Consider the following 19,572-nt stretch of genomic DNA (forward strand, 5'->3'; position numbering starts at 1 on the left):
TGGAGCAACCTGCTCTAGTGGAAGGTGTCCCTGCCTGTGGCAGGGGTTGGAGCTGGAGGAGCTTTAAAGTCCCTTCTGCTGGGAGATGGACGCTGTTATTCCAATCCACGCAGCATATTTACTTGGTTTTGATATGAGTGGCACTTTGGGAATGCAAGTAAACTGGACAAGAAGCAGAGTTGGAGCCTGGAACACAAACCATGTTGGTCTTCAGCTGCGAGAATTCATACCCACCGCAATGTCAGGTCAAAGGAAACCCAAAAAAGTCTCAGTAGGAATACGTGCAGTGGAAAAAGCACCTTTTTGCAACAAACGGGCTTGTTACTGCCATGGATGATTCAGGAACAAGCAGACCAGCACAAAGCAGATGTTGCCACAGGGAAACATCTGTGAGCCCACCCCAGGCCCAGGAGCTGATGGAGAGCTGTAGTTTTCCAACTGCATCTCAAATAGCCAGAGCAAATTACAGGAGTTTTTAGGTTAACAACACATTCAGACAATTTGTTAGGGCTGTTGGAGCCATGCAACAGGTTCCAACACTAAGCAGGAGCTTCTCACTCACCTTCAGACTATTGTATGCAAAATCCTCGTGCTCTGAAGTCACTTCAGTCTTCATTTCTGTTACCTGCATGGATTAAAGAGATAAGTTTATATTTAAAAACAGCCAGAGGAACTGACCTACAGCACAGGATGGCTAGGCAAGTCTCCATCAACAGCCAGCCCTGCCGCAGAGCTGCCAGCCAGCTCAACCATAATAATGTTATTAATTGCCATTACACCGAGTCCCAGCAACATGTAGTGGGGCAGGAGCCACTTCAAGTGAAAATGGATTAATCTCTTGTTAACATCTTGACAACTGTGGCTCACTGCAGCTTTCAAACAATGACAGTCATTAGGGGACCGATCTGCAACACAGCAGCTGGAGAACAGGTTTTTAATGTGCCTCTGTACTAAGGAGAGAGGCTGGGGCAGCCTCCTGTTTCATGTTTCCTGCAAACTGCCAGAGGTGATCAGTAAGAATATCTGCTGAAGCAAGTAGTTACTGCTGATGATTTTATTCAGTCTCTTACTGCTTTTGTCAAAAGATCCATAGGTCTCACACCAGAGGGTAATAAAACAATTCCCAAACAAAGCAACTGAAGCCCCAGAAATTACAAATATGAAATGAAAGAGTCATGGCATTTGCTCAGCATTTCATGTAAAAGCATCTTTACTGCTTTAAGGCACCATGCTCACAGAGCTGCTGTTTCACCACATGCATAATAATGCATAACTCTGGCGTCTGACCAAGCCACAGAGGGTTAAATCTATACAAGAGATCTGCTATTAAGTCTCCTATGCCAAACATCAGCTCACTGACAGCTAGAAAGCTGTGTTTTCAGGCTCCAGTTGTAAGCCTAGATGGACTCCTGACTCTTAAGTTACTGCTGGGCTGCTAGGAATCTCGATTTTCATTAATATTTGGGTTTTAAACTGCTTCCAAGCAAATGACCCAAAGTGTAGCAGTATGTAGGAAGACCAGATGTTGGATGGGACTTGGAGCAACCTGGTCTAGTGAAAGGTGTGGCAGGGGGTTGGAACTGGATAAGCTTTAAGGCTCCTTCCAACACAAACCAGCCTGTGGGTTATTTGGGGTTTTTTTCCACAAGGAAGAAAGATTATATATCAAAGGAATATCCCTGCCCTGCAGTAGGAGAACCCGTTCTGCTAACATCTGTCTTGCCATTTCTGATTTACTGCACCATTTTTTAAGCTACATTCCTAGATGATCATTACTGGAGAAAAAGAAACCCCAAACAAACACCAAACCATATGGATTATAACAATACCAAACTGAGGACAGAACCCTGACTGACATGTCTGTGAAGAGCTTATCAGCTCACACCACACACTGCTGGACAGGGGGGAAGCCAGGACTGCAAAGAAATGCTTGAATAACTCAAATCAACTGAAAGCATGTGGTGTACCAAAGCCTTTGCCTTCACGTCAGAGCCCTGGACAGCACACTATATCTGAGGGCAATTTTACCATCCTATTTATGGTACACAGTAACAGATTCATCCATCCAGTTGAAATTTCTAAGTTAAATTTTAAGCCAACTTTAAATCTCCGGAAATTCACACAAAATAGATTTCAGCTGAGAATTTTTACTATATAATTTTGTGACATTTAAGGTTTGAAGATTGACATCAACAATATAACATACAATTGTGAAAATAACATATTAAGCCAGCTAAAAAAGCAATCATTAAATGCACAGAGTATAGCTCTTACCCAATAGGTGTCCCTATGGGGGAGAAGAGGACAGGTTAAGCCTGACAACTGAGCCCAGCAGTTACAATGGAGTCTTCTCTAATTCTTATTCTGCATATTCATATGATTTAATTCAAATCAGTAGCTCCCCTTAACCATCCCACCTTCTACCAACTGGTCAAGTAATTTGCATAAGATTACTTAACTAACCGCCTTACTACGCATGCTCAGGGGAGGGTCTTCCTGGGCAAGGGTCTTTCGATCTGTGGGTGTGATCTTTTACTACTGAAATTAGATTATAATGAGGATAGTTCAACAAAAGGAAATCCTAATCCTGTTGTGCTGACTCATGATGATATTTTAACAAATCATCAAGTCATGCAATGATTGGGTTGGAAGAAACATTAAAGCTCATCCAGCTCCAACCCCTGCCCTTCCACTAGAGCAGGTTGCTCCAAGCCCTTGTGTCCACCCTGGCCTTGATCACTGCCAGGGATGGGGCAGCCACAGCTTCTCTGGGCACCCTGTGCCAGCGCCTCAGCATCCTCCCAGGGAAGAGCTTCTGCCTCAGAGCTCATCTCCGTCTCCCCTCTGGCAGGTTCAAGCCATTCCCCTTGCCCTGTCCCTATAAGCCCTTGTCCAAAGCCCCTCTCCAGGTTTCCTGGAGCCCCTTTAGGCCCTGGAGCTGCTCTAAGGTGTCCCCTTGAGGAGCCTTCTCTTCTCCAGCTGCCCCAGCCCAGCTCTCTCAGCCTGGCTCCAAAGCAGAGCTGCTCCAGCCCTCGCAGCAGCTCCGGGGCCTCCTCTGGCCTCGCTCCAACAGGTCATCATAAATAACTGTTTTCCAGGTCTCATGACCCTTTAAGAGTCTGTTGTATCTGTTCAGGCTCTTTCACAGTAATACGAGTTTCAACTTCCTAACTAAATAGTATGGTGCTTGAGAAGCTCTAATCACACATACTTTGGTGTGAAATTCTCTCACTTTACAACCCTTGTTTATCAGCTGCTAGTCAGCTTGTCAGTATGTGACATCTTTAAGTTCCAGCATCTGCAGGGATTACAAGCCTTGCTGGGGTGTCTTCGTTCCACTCTCTGTTCAGTATCTCTTACCATATATACCAAGTGCCAGGGTTGCCTGGGGAACTATTGTCACGCTCAAACCTCAATCCCTACATCATGCATCCTCAGGCAGTCAAGGAAAGCCAGATACCAACATGAAATATTAGTATCAATGAAAAGTCATCTCTCACCTGGGATTTCTTGCTCTCTTGCTCCTTCTTCTCCAGCTGAGTTTGCAGCTTCCTCCTTTCCTGCTCGAGCTCCCTCACTCGCTTCTGTAGCTTTAGGAAGAGGGTCATGTCCATGGCTGCTTTCTCCATCCCGACCTCCTGGAAAGCAACAGGAGAGTGGAAAAAAAACCCAGATCTCAGCCAAGTTTTATAAGCACACACAGTGCCAGATACACCCTGAGTGTACATCAGCACCAACCCCAGTCACAGCCAGCAACAGGAGCATCCCAAGAAAGGGGTGAACTTTCAGTGACCAAACCTCCATTTTGAACACCTATTTCAATGCCAATAAACAGTCGACTTGTGTTTAGCAGCCCAATAGATCAGTGACTGGGGCCACAGCTAAGAACATTAAAACCACCCTGCTGAGTCCATTCTAGCCAAGTATTCATTAGCTGTTTTTCAGTTGGCTTCACCTGGAACACTTTATATTAGAGCATAGCCAACACTGATTACTTTGACTTCAGCAAATGCTCTCAGACCAGTTCAGAAACACTAAAGCAACATAACACAGCAGGCAGCAAAGGGAAGTGGGAGGTTCTGTAGGACTGGTATATATAGACACAAAATAGGGTCCTGCCAGTGGGGTGGCAGATCCTAGGAACATTCATCATCCATGCATGCTTTTCTGTTACGAAAGTGGAGTTTAAAAAGCAGCCTATTCCAGTAAATGTAAACAAAACACACATTTCCCTTTTCCATGTGATTCTTAATAACTAGATAATAATTCATGCTGCTTTTTTCTGCATTAAGAGACTGTTGATTACAGGGGCTGTGGTGGCCAGCAAATACCCGTGAAGATACATTGAAATGAAAACACTTGGAGCAAGGGGATAATAAGCTCTGGTATCCTTGTAGAGAAGGATCACAGCCACTGTCATCGGTGCTAGGAATAATTCCATGTAACAACGCTGACCACGCTGATGAATTTTCATCAGTCTTTTAGCTGGTGTTACCAAAAGACAACACTATTATTTTTAGAGCCCCATTTAAGCCTGATGCTACAAACAATTAAGCATTTGCCATCCCACTGCAACCCTGCAATCCCTCTCACACAATTAACGATGTAATTCTGCAGTGCAAAATCAATTTCATCCATCGCACCTTACAGTCCAACCTGCATTCCTCCTATATGCTCCAAGATCCATGTCAACCAAGGCTCTCCTCCTCCCCCTGAGCCTGCCCTCAGGACTACCCCCACAGTGATTTACTGTACCTCCACTTGTGGTATTACATCCTCAGTGTCTCCTATCTCAGAGGTTGAGATGGATGGGTAATTGGAATCGGACTCCAAACTGCTCTGGTTAGATGGGTTTCTTCTGTGCCCTGGTGACTGCTGCCAAGGAGCCATGCAGATACATAAAGCATTCAGTGTTTAAGGAAGGATTCCTCATGAAGCTTTGTTTCTTAGAGAAAACATTTGTCTACATATTAAGGTTACCCTTACGAAAGGCTTGACTGTCACCTTATAGCAAATTGTATTTTCTAGTTCTTATGTCCTACCGTAACATTCACATTAACACAAGGGAATACTTAAAATATGAAGTGATACTGAAGCACAGTTTAAAACCCTGCGTGAATTAAAGGCTCTTCATGACACCAGATGCCCACTAAGTGTGAACATGCAAATGTGAGCTCAAGATTATGCTGTTCACAGCATGCTTCAGGGCTTTCCTTAAACGCTCAACCTTCCACCTAATCCAGCAGCACTATTATCTAATTTTCAACACTTTCTCAACAGTTCAGCAAAGCTGAACCCAAAAATGTTAACTTTTGAAATTCTGAAGTCATATTGTTGGGATTTTTGTTTTGTTTTAACCCAACACCTACACATGAACATCACTGAAACAAAAAGCAAAACAAGAAGCATGAACCAGCTTTTGAGATTCACAAGAGATCTCTAAGCTGTTAAGAGAGAAGTGTGAAAGATCCTTCTTCAAGGCACACATATGGTTTAGCTTCAATGTGGAAGTTCAGTCTTAGAAATATTAAGTACTAACTCCACAATAATGTCAGTTCTAGTAGAAAGTTCTAGTGAGTCACATTATCCAGCCACCAACATCAGGACCAGGACATAACAGAACAAGGATAATCTCAGTTTTGTTACCTTTATAACAGTAATTTCATCCCGCAAGTTGTCATATCTCTGCTCCAGCCTTGAATACTCTTTTACCAGGTTCTGATAACGAGATCTCTCTTCTTCCAGCTCTTTCTTCATCTGGATGTTTTCCTCAACTGTGTTTCGTGCAAATTCATCTTTACAATAAGAAGAAAAAAAAAATTTGTGACCTTCATCTCCAAAATGAACTTCTTGTAAATATGTGCAGTAACAAGGACTAATTAACAAAATACTCTCTGCCAAGAGCATTTAGAATACAGGGATTCTTCCCTGTGAAGGTGCTGAGGTGCTGGCAGAAGGTGCCCAGAGAAGCTGTGGCTGCCCCATCCCTGGCAGTGCTCAAGGCCAGGTTGGACACAGGGGCTTGGAGCAACCTGCTCTAGTGGAAGGTGTCCCTGCCTGTGGCAGGGGGTTGGGACTGGGTGAGCTTTAAGGTCCCTTCAACCCAAACCAGTCTGGGATTCTCTAATATTTAGAGACTACTGCAATATCTACATCTGTCTCCTTGCTATTTGGAATAGCTTGAGTTCTTCTGCTCAGAGAGCACAGTCCTCTGCTATTTGCATTCAAGAAAACTCTCCAGCACCTACAGACCATCAGATCTAATTACACTGTACCATGCCAGCTTCAGCTCCCGTGGGCCAGCCATAAACCCACTCAATTAAAGACCAGCTCAGTATGGAATTCATTCATGCTTGAGAAGTGGCTGCACTTAAAGACTTCTTTGCCTGCTTCCCACCACCACATCAACAGCAGCATCTCTTTCTTATGCCATCATCAACTACTTACCATGGTAAGAATCTGAGGGTTGAAAGTATTTTCTATCCAAATAAATTTGTTCATTTGTAAAATATTCCTTTTTGGACACAAATCTGGTCCCTCCTCTTCCTGAGGAACCAGGCAAATATAATCCATATATCCTTTTAAAATGGGTGAACACCTACCCCCTTCACCTCCTTTCCCCAAGATTTGATGCTCTGAAAGCATCCTTTAAGAGTTAAAGAAATATTTGCAGCAAGTTTCTTTATAACAGGTTCATTCCTTTATTTTGTATCGGGCTGAGAGCAGAATGTACTTCACAAGTACTGCAAGGCAGTGATAGATACAGCCACAGAATGATGCATGATGCTTTTTGTAAATCCTACAACAAAATCAAAGCTGAAAATTATGATAAAAAATTAAAAAATCTCAATACACGCATGAGAGTTTATTTTGTGGCCTGTGGTTTTCCCAGGCTGCTTTCCTCTACGTACGTCTCACCACCTAGGTCTCTGCTTTAAAAAACACTCACAGACTCCTGTCACATTAGAGAAATTCTTTGTCACAGCTGAATCTTGTTAACTGTGCTGTTCCTTGGATCCTTTGTTCATCAATCTTGGATGCCGTTATGCTCTGCCCTCCACCCCAGCAGCCTCACTGCCTCCCACATCACCCGCAATAAATGCCACAACATAACCAAACTAAAAAAGCCTTTTTAAGTACTTTATGCCATAGTTCACGAATTAAAACAGCTTGTGTTTTACCACCCACCAGCAGGACAGCACAAACAGAACTACCTGCACAACAAAACAATGGCAAAAATCACCAGGAAAGGGCTGCAGGAAGATTATCACTTTTTAAGGTAGAAAAGCACTCAGGAAAAAAACAAGTTATGGGGAGAACAGTAGAGCTCCTCTTTTAATGAAGGCATTACAGTGCTATAAGCATTTTTTTTCTTACCTTCAGATTGACAAAGGATCCTGCTGTTAAGCTCCTCTTTTTCCTGCTTCAGGAGGGCATTTTCTTCTTCCAAGTCGGATATGCGCTATGAAACAAGGCAAAGAATTACCACTTGCTGCAGGTCAGAGCCTCTGCAGAGGGATTACATTTCACCTGGCTGCAGCCAGGAAGCTTTGTTCAGGTTTTCTTTGCTGTTTAAAAGATCTATCCCCTTGTACAAAGGATAACTGGCAAAGCATATGAGGAGTTGAAGCATATGAGAAGTGCACTGCAACAACAGACACTAACTTTTCCTGAGTGTGTTTCTCCCTTAAATTAATGTTTTCAGCAGAATCTTACAAAATGCTGAGCAGCTGGAATTGGTGACCAGGACCTGCAGGAGTGAAACTCTTACAAGTGATCAGGTCAATAAACTAGAGGTTTATTTCCACTTCTCAATGGACTTCATCACCATCTTCAAGTCATAGAACTGATCGCTGTTGGGGGGGACGGAATCTGCTGATTGTTTCAAGCAACGTAGGACTTAATTACTTAGGACGGACACAGTGAATATGGGCGCTAACACTAAATAGTTCAGGCTTTTTTAACTTCATGTGTACTGTATCGAGCTCAAGAAATAGTCACGTTAATGCTTCATGCTACTACAGAACCTCAAGTACAGGGACGCATGGCCTGTACCGGGGCCCTTGGTAACAGAATGGGAGCATATGTAGCACTTAGTACCAACAATTAATGAAAACAGAAAATAAATCCTGTAAAATGCTGTGGGTTTTTTTTAACTATCTCTTTATTAAAAATGAAGGGAAGCAAAGCCACTTGTCACAACTGCAAGGCTGGGCTGATGCTGACAGCAAATGATCCTGTAATTCTGTTCATCCTCAGGAATTTGGATGCATTCGACACTGTTATCTCAAAACACAAAAACATCAGGTTACCAAGTGAAATCTGCTGCTACAGTTAAGCAAGATGGTTTGGCTGCTGTCAGGTAGGAGAACAAACTGACACATCATCCCAGCATAATGGCATTCCCTATGCCTGCTCCATTGCATCCTCTAGCCATGGCTTAGGAAACAGCTACACACAGCAGAAGAACCTCAAGATGCCAAAGACAAACAACACTGTACACACCATAAAAAAAGTTTTCTGTGCCCAAGGATAATAACTTTGTTGTCACCACTAGATAAAAATTTATAGGCAGCCCAGCTGTCAGGCATTCCTAGCACGGATTTCATGCTCAAGTCAAGGATTTGAGGATGGTAAAGATAAAAGCACAACAAATACTTTACTGTAGGTCACAAGTGAAGCAGTCATATCGCATGCACAGAAACTGGAAGACCCATCACTTGTCACTCTCTGACCCATTCATTTGCTCTGGCTGCCTGCATGAGACTATAATCGTCTGCATTTCTCTCTATATAATAGGAAAGTTGGAGTCTGAAGATACAATTAGAAAGTGAAGATAATTTAAGGTATGCAGAGCCACTAGTGTTCAAATGCTCTGAACTGAGCCATGATTTTAATATTATGTACCAAACCTAACTACATTCCTGCATTTGTACATCACTCCAAATAAGCATCATAGCAGGTGTTCAGCAATTAGAGCAGCACTGGGGTCTTCAGGTTAGAAAGAATTCTTGAATAATTGGAGAAGAGCTACAAGAGTGATAGAAGATCTGTGCTGCAATGGGACAGGGAGGAACTCAACTTGTTTATCCCATCAGAGAGAAGATTAAAGGCAATCGGATTATTTTACTAGTGCTCTTTAATGGCTGCTGATAATGAACTCTTCTGCCCAAAGGACAAAGTTATGTTGGTTGGAAAACCAAACTAGACAAAAATCTTTGGTATTTTCAGCTGCGCTGGGGGGACATTTTAGAACTGAAAGACTTGGTAGCATCCATAACCACTATTTCCAAGATTAAAAATTTCTAATCCAGATTGGGCATAGATATTTTTAGGATGTGATCTTCAGTGGCTGGACTAGTTTATTGCATTCCTGTTTCCACAGGAAACAGAAACGAGCTGGAATTCAAAATCTGTATTTAAAAGAAACCCAGTAAGAATGAAAGCATTCCACTGACCACAGGTAGAGGCAAGCAGAGTGGGTTACACAATGGCCAAGCAGCAAAAACTCTGCTTGTATCTCTGGTACCTTTTGTCCTTCTCACTCATCTTTCTATAGGAAACAGATCTTTGAAGATGCTTCAAACAGCACCTGCTTTGAAGGATTTATATGGAAGATGTTCAGCAGTGAGCACTCATAATGGCTTCAGCCCTTATTTCAGTGTTACACTGGAACCACCTGCTTATGAGATCTGGCTCTGGTCCTCCCCTAATCTTGTGAGGAAAGGATAATGGCATTTAGGATTTTCCTAACAAAATTCCTGGCCAGGCTTTGAATCATCCTAGCTTACCAAGTGAGGAGATTAGGTACTATCAAAATCCCTAGGAAGTTAGCACTCACCCTCATCCGATGTTTTAAACTTTATCACAAATTCAAATAAGAAAAGCATTCTGAAATTAAGGAGTTGGAGAGAAAAGCTATAAGGAAGAGATTAAAGGACTTATTTTTTTGGTAACATCATCATAGCTAATATGGATTTTCAGAAGCTGGAGCTCCAGCTCAAGTCAATAAAACTAAGACTCTCATTTCAGACTCACTCGAAGTGTGTAATGATTTTAGGTATCACCTCCAAAGTGAATGCATCCCATCACAACCATGGCCACGGTGTAGTCTTGATGCTGAAGGTAAAAAGTGCTTCTCACCTAAATTCAGTTTCACGACACACCCCACCCTTTTGGTAGTTACAAGAACTCAGAAACCTCTATCAGAATTTTTCTTGGAAAGTGTTTTGGCTGAACCATCGTTTCCAGGAAGGAAACAGGTCTTTACCTTCCCACTGACAAGGAATTAAAGGGAGTGATTGAAAGATAATGTCAGAAACAGCAGCCTGCACTGCTCAGTAAAAATGTTTTATAATGAAACCATTTATTGTAATGGTAAAGTGCACAGTATTTGTTATGCTGTAGGCACTTCTACAACAAGGGGAAGCTTTTGCTTTGTTTTCATGCTTTTTGAAAGCATTTCTTCTGTCATTAAATCAACCTTTCATCTGATTTGCAATCAAGAACAAAGAGAAACCATTTTTTCCCCAGATGCCTCACTTTTAAAATAAAGCATCTTTACAGGGCTTTAAAAGCCTGTGCCTCAGCCAGCTAATGAACTGAGCCTTGTGCCAAAAAGGATCTTCTAATTTGATGATGGAGAGAAGAAATTCACTAATTTCATACAACCTGTGTGGGTGCAATACATGTGCAAAGAGCAGAGCAATTGCTTTTCTACTGGTCCAGCCAGGAGACAACATGTGTACAGGCTGAACGCCCTCTTAAGAAGAACAGCCAAAAACGTATTTCAGCTGTGCTAGTTGATCAGATTAAGTTATCCTGACCACAAAGTCCCCACAGCTTCTCACCCAAACCCATCATCTGAGGGCCTATCCACAAGGGCAGGTTGCCCAGGGTATGTGCCCTAGAAGAGCCCCATCCAAGCAGTCTTCCACAGTAACAAACCCATAGCTAATCCCAAACTTTTGGGTTTTTTTAATCTCCAAAAAAGACTTCTCTTCAGGTTGTCAGACAAAAAGCACTATTCTATCTGCAAAACAGCTTTTTCTACGCAATGTATTAAGCAGAAAAGCCCTAAATTCTTTCCAATAGCACGATCGAAGAAACCACTTCAATTGTCAATGTACAGGAAAGATCACAAATTTAACTTGAGCAGTTGCAAGGATTCACAGCAGGAAACTAAACCTTAGTGCCATAGATTATGAGACTGGATGCGAAGGTTACTAGAAATGAACCTGACAGCGAGAAATTCAGAGAAAAAGGTCCATTTTTACTATTTGTAAAAACCCTCTACACTGAACTCTTTCTTGTACAATGGTGGCAGTGTTGGACCATCTGTATCTCAAGAGAACCAGAAAGCATAGGAGTTTGCATGGAGAAATTTAAAAATGGTTAGTCTACACCATAGCTCCAAACCCTATAAAGGCCTGGAACAACTGGAACCCACACAGATCATACTCTTCATGTATCTACAAAACCAACCACTATGACCAGCTGCAATGGCCCTGGGCTGCATGGCAGATACTGAGCCCTCATTTTCCATACCAGGCTGGGCTGAGGAAGGATATCTTCCTAATATTTACAGCATCAGCAACAGCCTTCTCCAATATTTTGCATTACATGCCATCAGGAATTGCTGTTCAGCCTTAGGAAAAGAAGACTCAGAGAGACCTTGTCACCATGTTCCAGTATTTAAAGGGAGGCTACAAAGAAGTTAGAGACTCCCTTTTTACACGGAGTCACATGGAGAAGATGAAAGGTGAGGGACACAAGTTACTTCTGGAAGATTCCAGTTGGACAAAGAGGGAAATCTTTCACAATGAGAACAACCAGACACTGGAATAATCTCCCCAGAGAAACGGTGGATTCCCCAACACTGGACACTGTCAAGATTCGGCTGACAGGGTGCTGGGACATCTAGTCTATGTCATGCTTTGCCTAGACAGGTTGGATCAGATGATCTTTGAGGTCCCTTCCAACCTGGTGTTGTACAACTCTATATGATTAAGAGCCCTTATTTCCAGACAGGTCTGGGTTTGGGGAGTTTCTTCTTGGCTGGCAGAGCCAAAGGCATCAAGATGGGACATCCTCCTGACATGAGGCAGTCATTGTTCCTTTGGGGATGTCCACATGCCCTTGCTGCCCCATGACCTGTTTAAAAGGCAAGTTTCAGGGGCTTTCAGTGACAAAAAGAAAAAGTACTAATTAAAAACCAAATATTTTCCCTTTCAGACTTACGAGGAGTGAGCTTTCACCAGTATGACCACCTGCAGGAGACCTACACATGAGACGTGACAGACAGACCTACCTTTCTCAGTAGGTCTTTCTCCTTAACATAGCTGTCTTCTATGACCTTCCTCTCACCATGAGCTTTTCCAAGCTCCATCCGGAGGTGCTCCATCTCTTCTTGCAAGCTGACAAGCTGGTTGCCATCACCCTGGTGGCTCTGCTGATACTGCACCAGCTCCTTCTTCAGCTTTTCCACCTCGGAGGAGTGGGCTGATGTGAGTATAGAGAGCTGCTCATTCAGAAGTTTGTATTCCTTGTTCTGCAGCATCCCAAAAAGAAGAAAATAAGACCATAAGTGGGATCGACGCATTTACGGATGCACTACAGAAGTAACCACTAGAAAACCTTGAGCACGGTGGGTAACAAACTTACAATAATGAATATTTCCAGGCATATGCCAATAAAGCTCACAGAGCTAAAAGCAATTTCAAAACTGTGACAAAATCTCAATATTTTGATAATAATTATACAAGCTTTTGTTAAATTGATGGTTACTCTTGAAGCAAAAGCGAACAACACTTGGTAGCACTGGCAACCAAAACAAACACCTACACTTCTATTGCAGCTTCCAAACAATGTTCCTTAATGCATTTGGTTTGCCCTTTTTTTAATGTCTGTAATATTGGGTTTGCCGCTTATCCTTTTGTTCCTACTCCTATGCCCACAGGAACCAGTGGTGACAACACACCGTAGCATAATTGCAGCTTTGAGCATAAAGAGCTCCCTAAACCCCAGCTTTAAGTCATATGCCAGCTAAACCATCTTTTTATTTGCTCAATTTTTCTCTTTTTAAAGCACTTAGCAATGATTTAATCCCAATTTTTAAGACCTGAAAATGCATGAGTCTCATTTGATTTTTCTGCTTCAAATCAAAGCCACTGATTAGTCAGTGACTAATAAAACACCATCAATATTAGCCAGACACAGAAATGGTAATGAATTCACAACAGACCAAGAGCTTCAGTAAAAAACCTACCATTCGACTTTGCGAACAACAGGTAGGTAATAATGAGAGCAGAAGAACCATTTTGAAATTTAGAATGTAGTCTGGGTTTTTGAAAGCTTTCAATACAGCTGTAAAGATCTGTGCTCGTATCACTGTACAACAGATCCAAAAGGCATTCCTTTCTTAAATAAGGCTTTGATGGATATTTCACTTATCAGAAATATCAGTTTTGGCCTTTCCTGGTCCTGCTGGAAAACATCACTGTCCAGACCAGATGAGTGTTCTGCAATTTAGCCTTCTGCTGTTTCTCAGAGCTCCAGTCACAAGCAGTGTGACACAAGCTCATGAGAAACTCCAGAAGGTTTTAGTTGATGCAGAGGCATGATAACCATGAGGTGAAGAAGCCAGAAGACAAAAGTCTCTAAAGACACAAATGTAACATTTGTAAAGTCAATGGACTAGAGAAGTCCTGATACAGAGGTTTTGACTGGTCAGGATAAGCAATAAAGGTGCAAAGTCAAAGATCCTGAGTTGCAAATTCTTTCAGGTGTTCATCAGAGGCAAATAAGCAAGAAAAAATAAAAAATGAATGCAAAAAAAGGTTTGATCATGGAACGGTTTGGGCTGAAGGGACCTTAAGGCTCATCCAGTTCCAATCCCTTGCCATAAGCAGGGACACCTTCCACTAGAGCAGGTTGCTCCAAGCCCCTGTGTCCAACCTGGCCTTGACCACTGCCAGGGATGGGGCATTTATCTCTGCTATAGGGGCAAAGCCCCCTAATAACTCTTGTACAACAGAGTTAGTTTTCAAAAAACTTTACAGCCTGGGGAGAAAAAAAACAAAACAAAAAACCCTCTCTAATTAGTGGTTTGATCTTCTAGGTCTATACAGGTTATCCCAGAGCAGACAAGCCTCTGCACAAATGCATGGTGAGTTGCTGGATACCATAGCTCCCAGCCGCACTTCAGATTAGACTACTAAATTCTCAAACTGGCTCCTAGGATCACTTCTTCTACCATTGCTCTGATTATCCTTTTGGCCCTTCTCTAGGTGACCTCACAAAACACCCCTCTTTTGCTGCAGTCTCAGCTCTCTTAAGCAAGATTAAGACACATCTCCTGTGGAAAAACAAGTAAACAGGGGACATTAACATCTTTTCCTTTGCTCCCTTGTAATGAATAATTAGTGAAGATCAAAATTCAGTACTCGTGGTATTAAGGAAGTTACTTATTTACTTAAGAAAAGCTTTGTAGAGAATGGCAATAACTACTCTGGTTCACAGATCTCTGCTGGTTCTCCCAGTCTGCTTGTTCTCTGACACACAGAGTTTCATGGCTTTGTGTCCCAAGGTTTATGCATAGAATTTGAACTGAAATGGGGGAGATTTATGAGATATCAGAATAAAGTTCTTCCCTGTGAGGGTGCTGAGGCACTGGCACAGGGTGCCCGAGAAGCTGTGGCTGCCCCATCCCTGGCAGTGTTCAAGGCCAGGTTGGACACGGGGGCTTGGAGCAACCTGCTCTAGTGGAAGGTGTCCCTGCCCATGGCAGGGGTTGGAGCTGGATGAACTTTGAGGTCCCTTCAACCCAAACCAGTCTGGGATTCTGTGATTTTACATACCAGCCAACTGAGGTTTCAATCCATATACAAGAAAAATGCACAGGAGTGCTTTTTCTTGTTACTACCTACCAGAGCCGTGAGAGAACATTTCCTTTCATGTAGCAAAACAACTGGTCCCTGCTGCAATCAGGGATTGCTCAACAGACCCTGTTAAACTTGAACTTGCTTATTTTAAGACATTATCCAGCCCAGCACAGCTGTGACCATCTTGGTTTCAGTCCAGGCTCTGTGAACCAATCTAGGGTTTATTTTGCTACCAACAGCAGAGACAACTTCACCACCGCTGTTACCCAAACAAGCATTATTCACAATCAATGCTCACAGAGATACTGATGCTTGCATTAACAGTGTAAGGAGCTCACTGTGAGTCTAAATATTAGCTGCATGAACACATAACATTAAATTAAGTAACAGCTTTAAAAAGTGGGTACATTTAAAGAAACTCAAGTAACTGGAAAAAACCACCAAACCCAGAAGTGGTCCAATGAGGATAGAAAGAAGTGGTCCAGTGTGCATATTTCACAGCAAAACAGACTTAAACCTTTCTTGCATGTGGAAAAAAATCCCTCACCTGATTTAGAAACTGAATTAAATAGGCCCCCGTAATGGATGCTAGAGCATGCGAGCTGAGGCTGACATACAATAACAGGTTTTAATGTTTTCAGAGAAAGATCTTCTCTTCCTCAGGGGCACACAGACTACTGCATCTCCATTCATGAGCTTAAGTAGCAGCAATAAGAACATTTTGCATCACACCAGTCAGCAAATGATACTAATGCAGCGCTCTAGGTTACCCATAAGTACATATTCTTTTTCTTAAACAGTTAATTGGCATTTTGAAAGCTGATCTTTATAGATTAGCAGGGACTGAAATCAAGATACTTCAGGAAAACAATCAGGCAACAAACTTGCTGCTGCCAGAAAACATGTCCACTGGAACAGTGCTCATTAGCACTTCCAAAGCATCCCAGGGAAACCTGCGAGTCCTGAAAGAGTGGTTAAAATCCGCTCACTGGGCAGACTACACCAATCATACAGAGCAATTCTTTACTGCAAAAGGTACGCAGAAGGCATCAAAGCAAGTCTAAAATGTTCTGTGTGGGGACCAAGGCCGATCAAGACAAGCTCCAGCCCATTATTTCTGCCTACTTAAAAGCTTTCTATGTCTCCTTCCCTAAACTAGACCTTTCTGCTGCTTTCACAATCCACATCAGGAAAGCTGACATTAACCAGAGCCTGTTTTTCCTTTATTGTTCCACCTCCACACCTTTCCTAGCACTAAATGGCCTGGAATGGGGGGGAAAAATTAACAAAAATTAATATTGCTGCTCCACTGACGAGTCCAGAGCTCAGCAGACCTAACACATGCTCACTGCATGAGTTCAGCACAAATATATGGACTCATCCTAATTAATTACACCAAATACCCTCCAGATGAAGGGTCATATCAAACAGGTTTCTGACATTTTACCTGGTCCTGTGCGAGGTGTCCCTGCCCACGGCAGGGAGGTTGAAACTAGATGATCTTAAGGTCCTTTCCAACATAAACCATGCTGTGGTTCTCTGATTCTATACAAACATATAGAAAACCTTATACCTAAGGTTTTCCATTCCTAAGATACGGTTTGTTTGCAAAATCCAAGTATGCAAGCAGGCATTTTAGAGTTAAACATCGCAGTTTAAAAATCAGACTCTACCGCGGTGCACACTTTGCAGCCAATTAATACAGCAATGGAAGTGTCCTGCAGTAATGCAAACCCCTGGGTGTCTTGACTCTGCGGTATCTGAGCCAACGCAGAGTCATTTCTCATCTTCTTCATCGCAGGACCTCTAGTGTCCTGCAGGGATGGGAGTGATTTAAGGCCATAAGAAAACTGCATGTGACATACACATCCTTGATAACATCCTAACAGAATGATAAACTGCAACTACTAATAGTTGGTACAAGTAAGTAAGTATCCTGACTTATACAGAATGCTTCTCCTTTCTGTGAAAATGCTGGTTAAAGATATAGGTGGGTATGAATTTCCCCACTGATAATAGTGGATACAAATGGATCCTGGTCAGCATTTCTTATAATCATCCCTGAAAATCTTGTATGGTGCTGGGAAGCAACATAGAAGGTATTTATCGGAGTAATGTGCACACATGTGAGTAGGTGGGGAAAACTCTCCTCCTAAGTGTGTAATCAAACTAGTATTCCGCAGCTCATTAATGACAAGTGGCAATTGATAAAGAACTCTGTGTGAGTAAGACCATCAAGTCCACACGGACATCTATCACACTGTGCCATCTCACTCCTCATCATGGCTCTTACCTCTGATACATATATTGTATCCAGTAACACAAACATGCTCAACCTACTCTGCAAAGTGAGTATTTACCAAATTTACTGTTTACCTTCTAGGTAACAAGACTCATGGCATATGGTTCAGTACAACAAACTGTTGCAAGCACTGTGCATTCTTAGTGCTTGCAAAGAAGAAAGTGTAATGGAACAATCCAGTCCTTTGGGACACAGGGATTTCACATGGAGCTGGCTTGGGTTTTCAAGCAACAGCTTTCAAAATTACCATTTTGTGTTCCTCCTGACTCCTCCTGGGCAGTTCTCACAACAATGACAACCCAGCTTTTCCAGGTCACCGAGCAAGCTCTTCAGAGAGCATGGTGGAGACCCAAGACCCAAGTACATCTGCACTTCCAAGGTAGTGTCCCAAATGCCTGGCCAGCAGCAGCAGAAGGCTGCCACCACCACGGCATCCTTCCCAGACACCACAGGAAGATAAGATCCTTCCAAGGAAGGACAACAGCAGACAAGCAAAACAGCAGCAGGACCAGCACAGCTCAGGACATACCTGCTCGTCGATCTTCCTCTGGAGCTGGACCACCTTGTTCTCCATGCCAACGTTGAGCTTCTTCAGGTGCTGTGCTGAGCGGGCCTCAATCTTCAGCGCCTTCAGCTGCCGCCTGGCCTTCACGCGCCGGTAGCAGCACTGCAGGACAATGGTGGCTGCCCTGACCCGGCGGAAGCGAGTGCGGGCCAGCCAGCCCCGGACGTACCTCTGGAGAGTGATGGCTTTGTGCTCCAGTAGGATCTACAGAACAGTCACAGGAGAAACGTCACTGTAAAGGTAGCAACAACCCTGGTTTGGTGCAACACAGCACTCAGCACTTCCTAATCTGCCTTCAAAAGGGATTCTCCTCCAAGAAGCAGTGTCCTGGTTGTGTGGAGGGTGATGGCTGGAGATAGAGGCTGTTATTTTGCATCCTCTTCCATAGATGGGAAGGGGTACTTCAGTCCCCCCTCTTGGGGGTGGTTCTCCACCTCTGTGCTCAACTGAAGCAGGCAGGACACATCCAGTCCTCTCTTCAGAGCCATGCTGCTCACTAAAGAGAGTCTAGTCCTGCTTGGTCAGTAAAATGAAGGGTATGATCCTGTCTGGTGAATAGAGGACTTGATGGGGAATGGGGACGTCTGAGCTCAAATGAGAATTCCGAGAATTCCAACACTTCCAGGCTTCCCAGGGCAGTGGCGGGATCACCATCCCTGGAAGTGTTCACAAACTGTGTAGACAAAGCCCTCAGTGCCACGGGTTAGTGGTGGCCTTGGCAGTGCTGGGGAACAGTTGGACTTGATGAGCTTAAAGGTCTTTTCCAACCAAGTTGATTCTATGTGTTTATGGACCACCTTGGAATAGTGCTCAAATGCAGGAGATCCAGAATAAGCACCCATTAACAGACACACCAACACTTACCAACAAACTTACTGTCCCTTCAGCATCAGATGTAACTCACACCAGAACAGGTTTGTAGATTCTTTACTGTGTTCTACCCCTGCATTATGATAATTTATACAGCAGATAAAATGCTGTCCTGGTGGGATTCCTTATCATGTGGATAACCTTCAAATAAAACCCTAGAGTCCTCTCAGTACAGTCTACAGCCAGTTCTCCTCCATGATTCAATATCTAGAAACTTGTATCTGGTTTTGTGAAACTTCTGGCACTTTTGATTGAATTTCTACCCAAAAATTTATAGTAATCTTTTCAGTAGGTGGCAGTTCAACTCCCTCCTCTAAACCTAAAGGCTGACATATGAGATACAACAGCATGTTGTTAATAATGTTCTTATGTTGATCTATGCTGCAGTATTATGAGGAAAGAAATAGCAAGAGAATTTCAAGATTACAAGACACTTTGCTGTTATTAGTTGAGGATAAGGTGTCTCAGAAAAGGTATCACAGCAGCTTCTCTTACAAACCTTTTGTTTCACCCTAAGGCTTTCTCTGCACTTGCAAATTTTAATTCAGAATAAAAAGATTGTGTGAATTTAGGATGCAGTAGGAGCTACTCTGAAATGAGCTTTGTATGTCTCCAGCCTTGTCACTCTTACAGACCTTTGGGCTGGGGGTGCCCAAACAGCTAGAAGAAACCCTACTGCATGGCCTTGGGGGCTTACTCCAGTCTTACAACAGCCTGACCCCCATAGAGCATCACCTGCAGCCCTGCATCTGTTGCTAAGCATGCACTTGAACCAACACCTATCTCCAGCACCTATATCCTGGTGCTCCAGAGATTAAGGATGCTCAGATTTGAGAAGCCTGACCTTCAGCCAACTTCTACACCTTGTAGAAGGTGTACCCTAAAATCTTATTTTAGGTTGCCTTGAGTCTCAGAGAGTTTGAATGCTGGACCAGCTGCCGTCCCCTCCCCCC

General features: G+C 43.1%; 1 protein-coding gene across 1 annotated transcript in view; it reads right to left on the reverse strand.

Annotated features, from left to right (window-relative positions):
• The window catches only part of LOC104409680 (unconventional myosin-Vb-like), a gene marked incomplete at both ends in the record, with an annotated part of 107,367 nt that overhangs the window by 12,680 nt on the left and 75,115 nt on the right, over positions 1-19,572 (reverse strand). The window contains 7 exon segments of the mRNA XM_010019617.1: positions 563-586; positions 3,465-3,638; positions 4,756-4,875; positions 5,647-5,795; positions 7,378-7,462; positions 12,311-12,550; positions 17,714-17,953. Coding sequence (XP_010017919.1) covers positions 563-586; positions 3,465-3,638; positions 4,756-4,875; positions 5,647-5,795; positions 7,378-7,462; positions 12,311-12,550; positions 17,714-17,953 — 1,032 coding nt within the window.

The sequence above is a fragment of the Nestor notabilis genome, unplaced genomic scaffold, assembly GCF_000696875.1.
Source record: "Nestor notabilis isolate BGI_N333 unplaced genomic scaffold, ASM69687v1 scaffold12028, whole genome shotgun sequence".
In the NCBI taxonomy this organism is placed as follows: Eukaryota; Metazoa; Chordata; class Aves; order Psittaciformes; family Psittacidae; genus Nestor; species Nestor notabilis.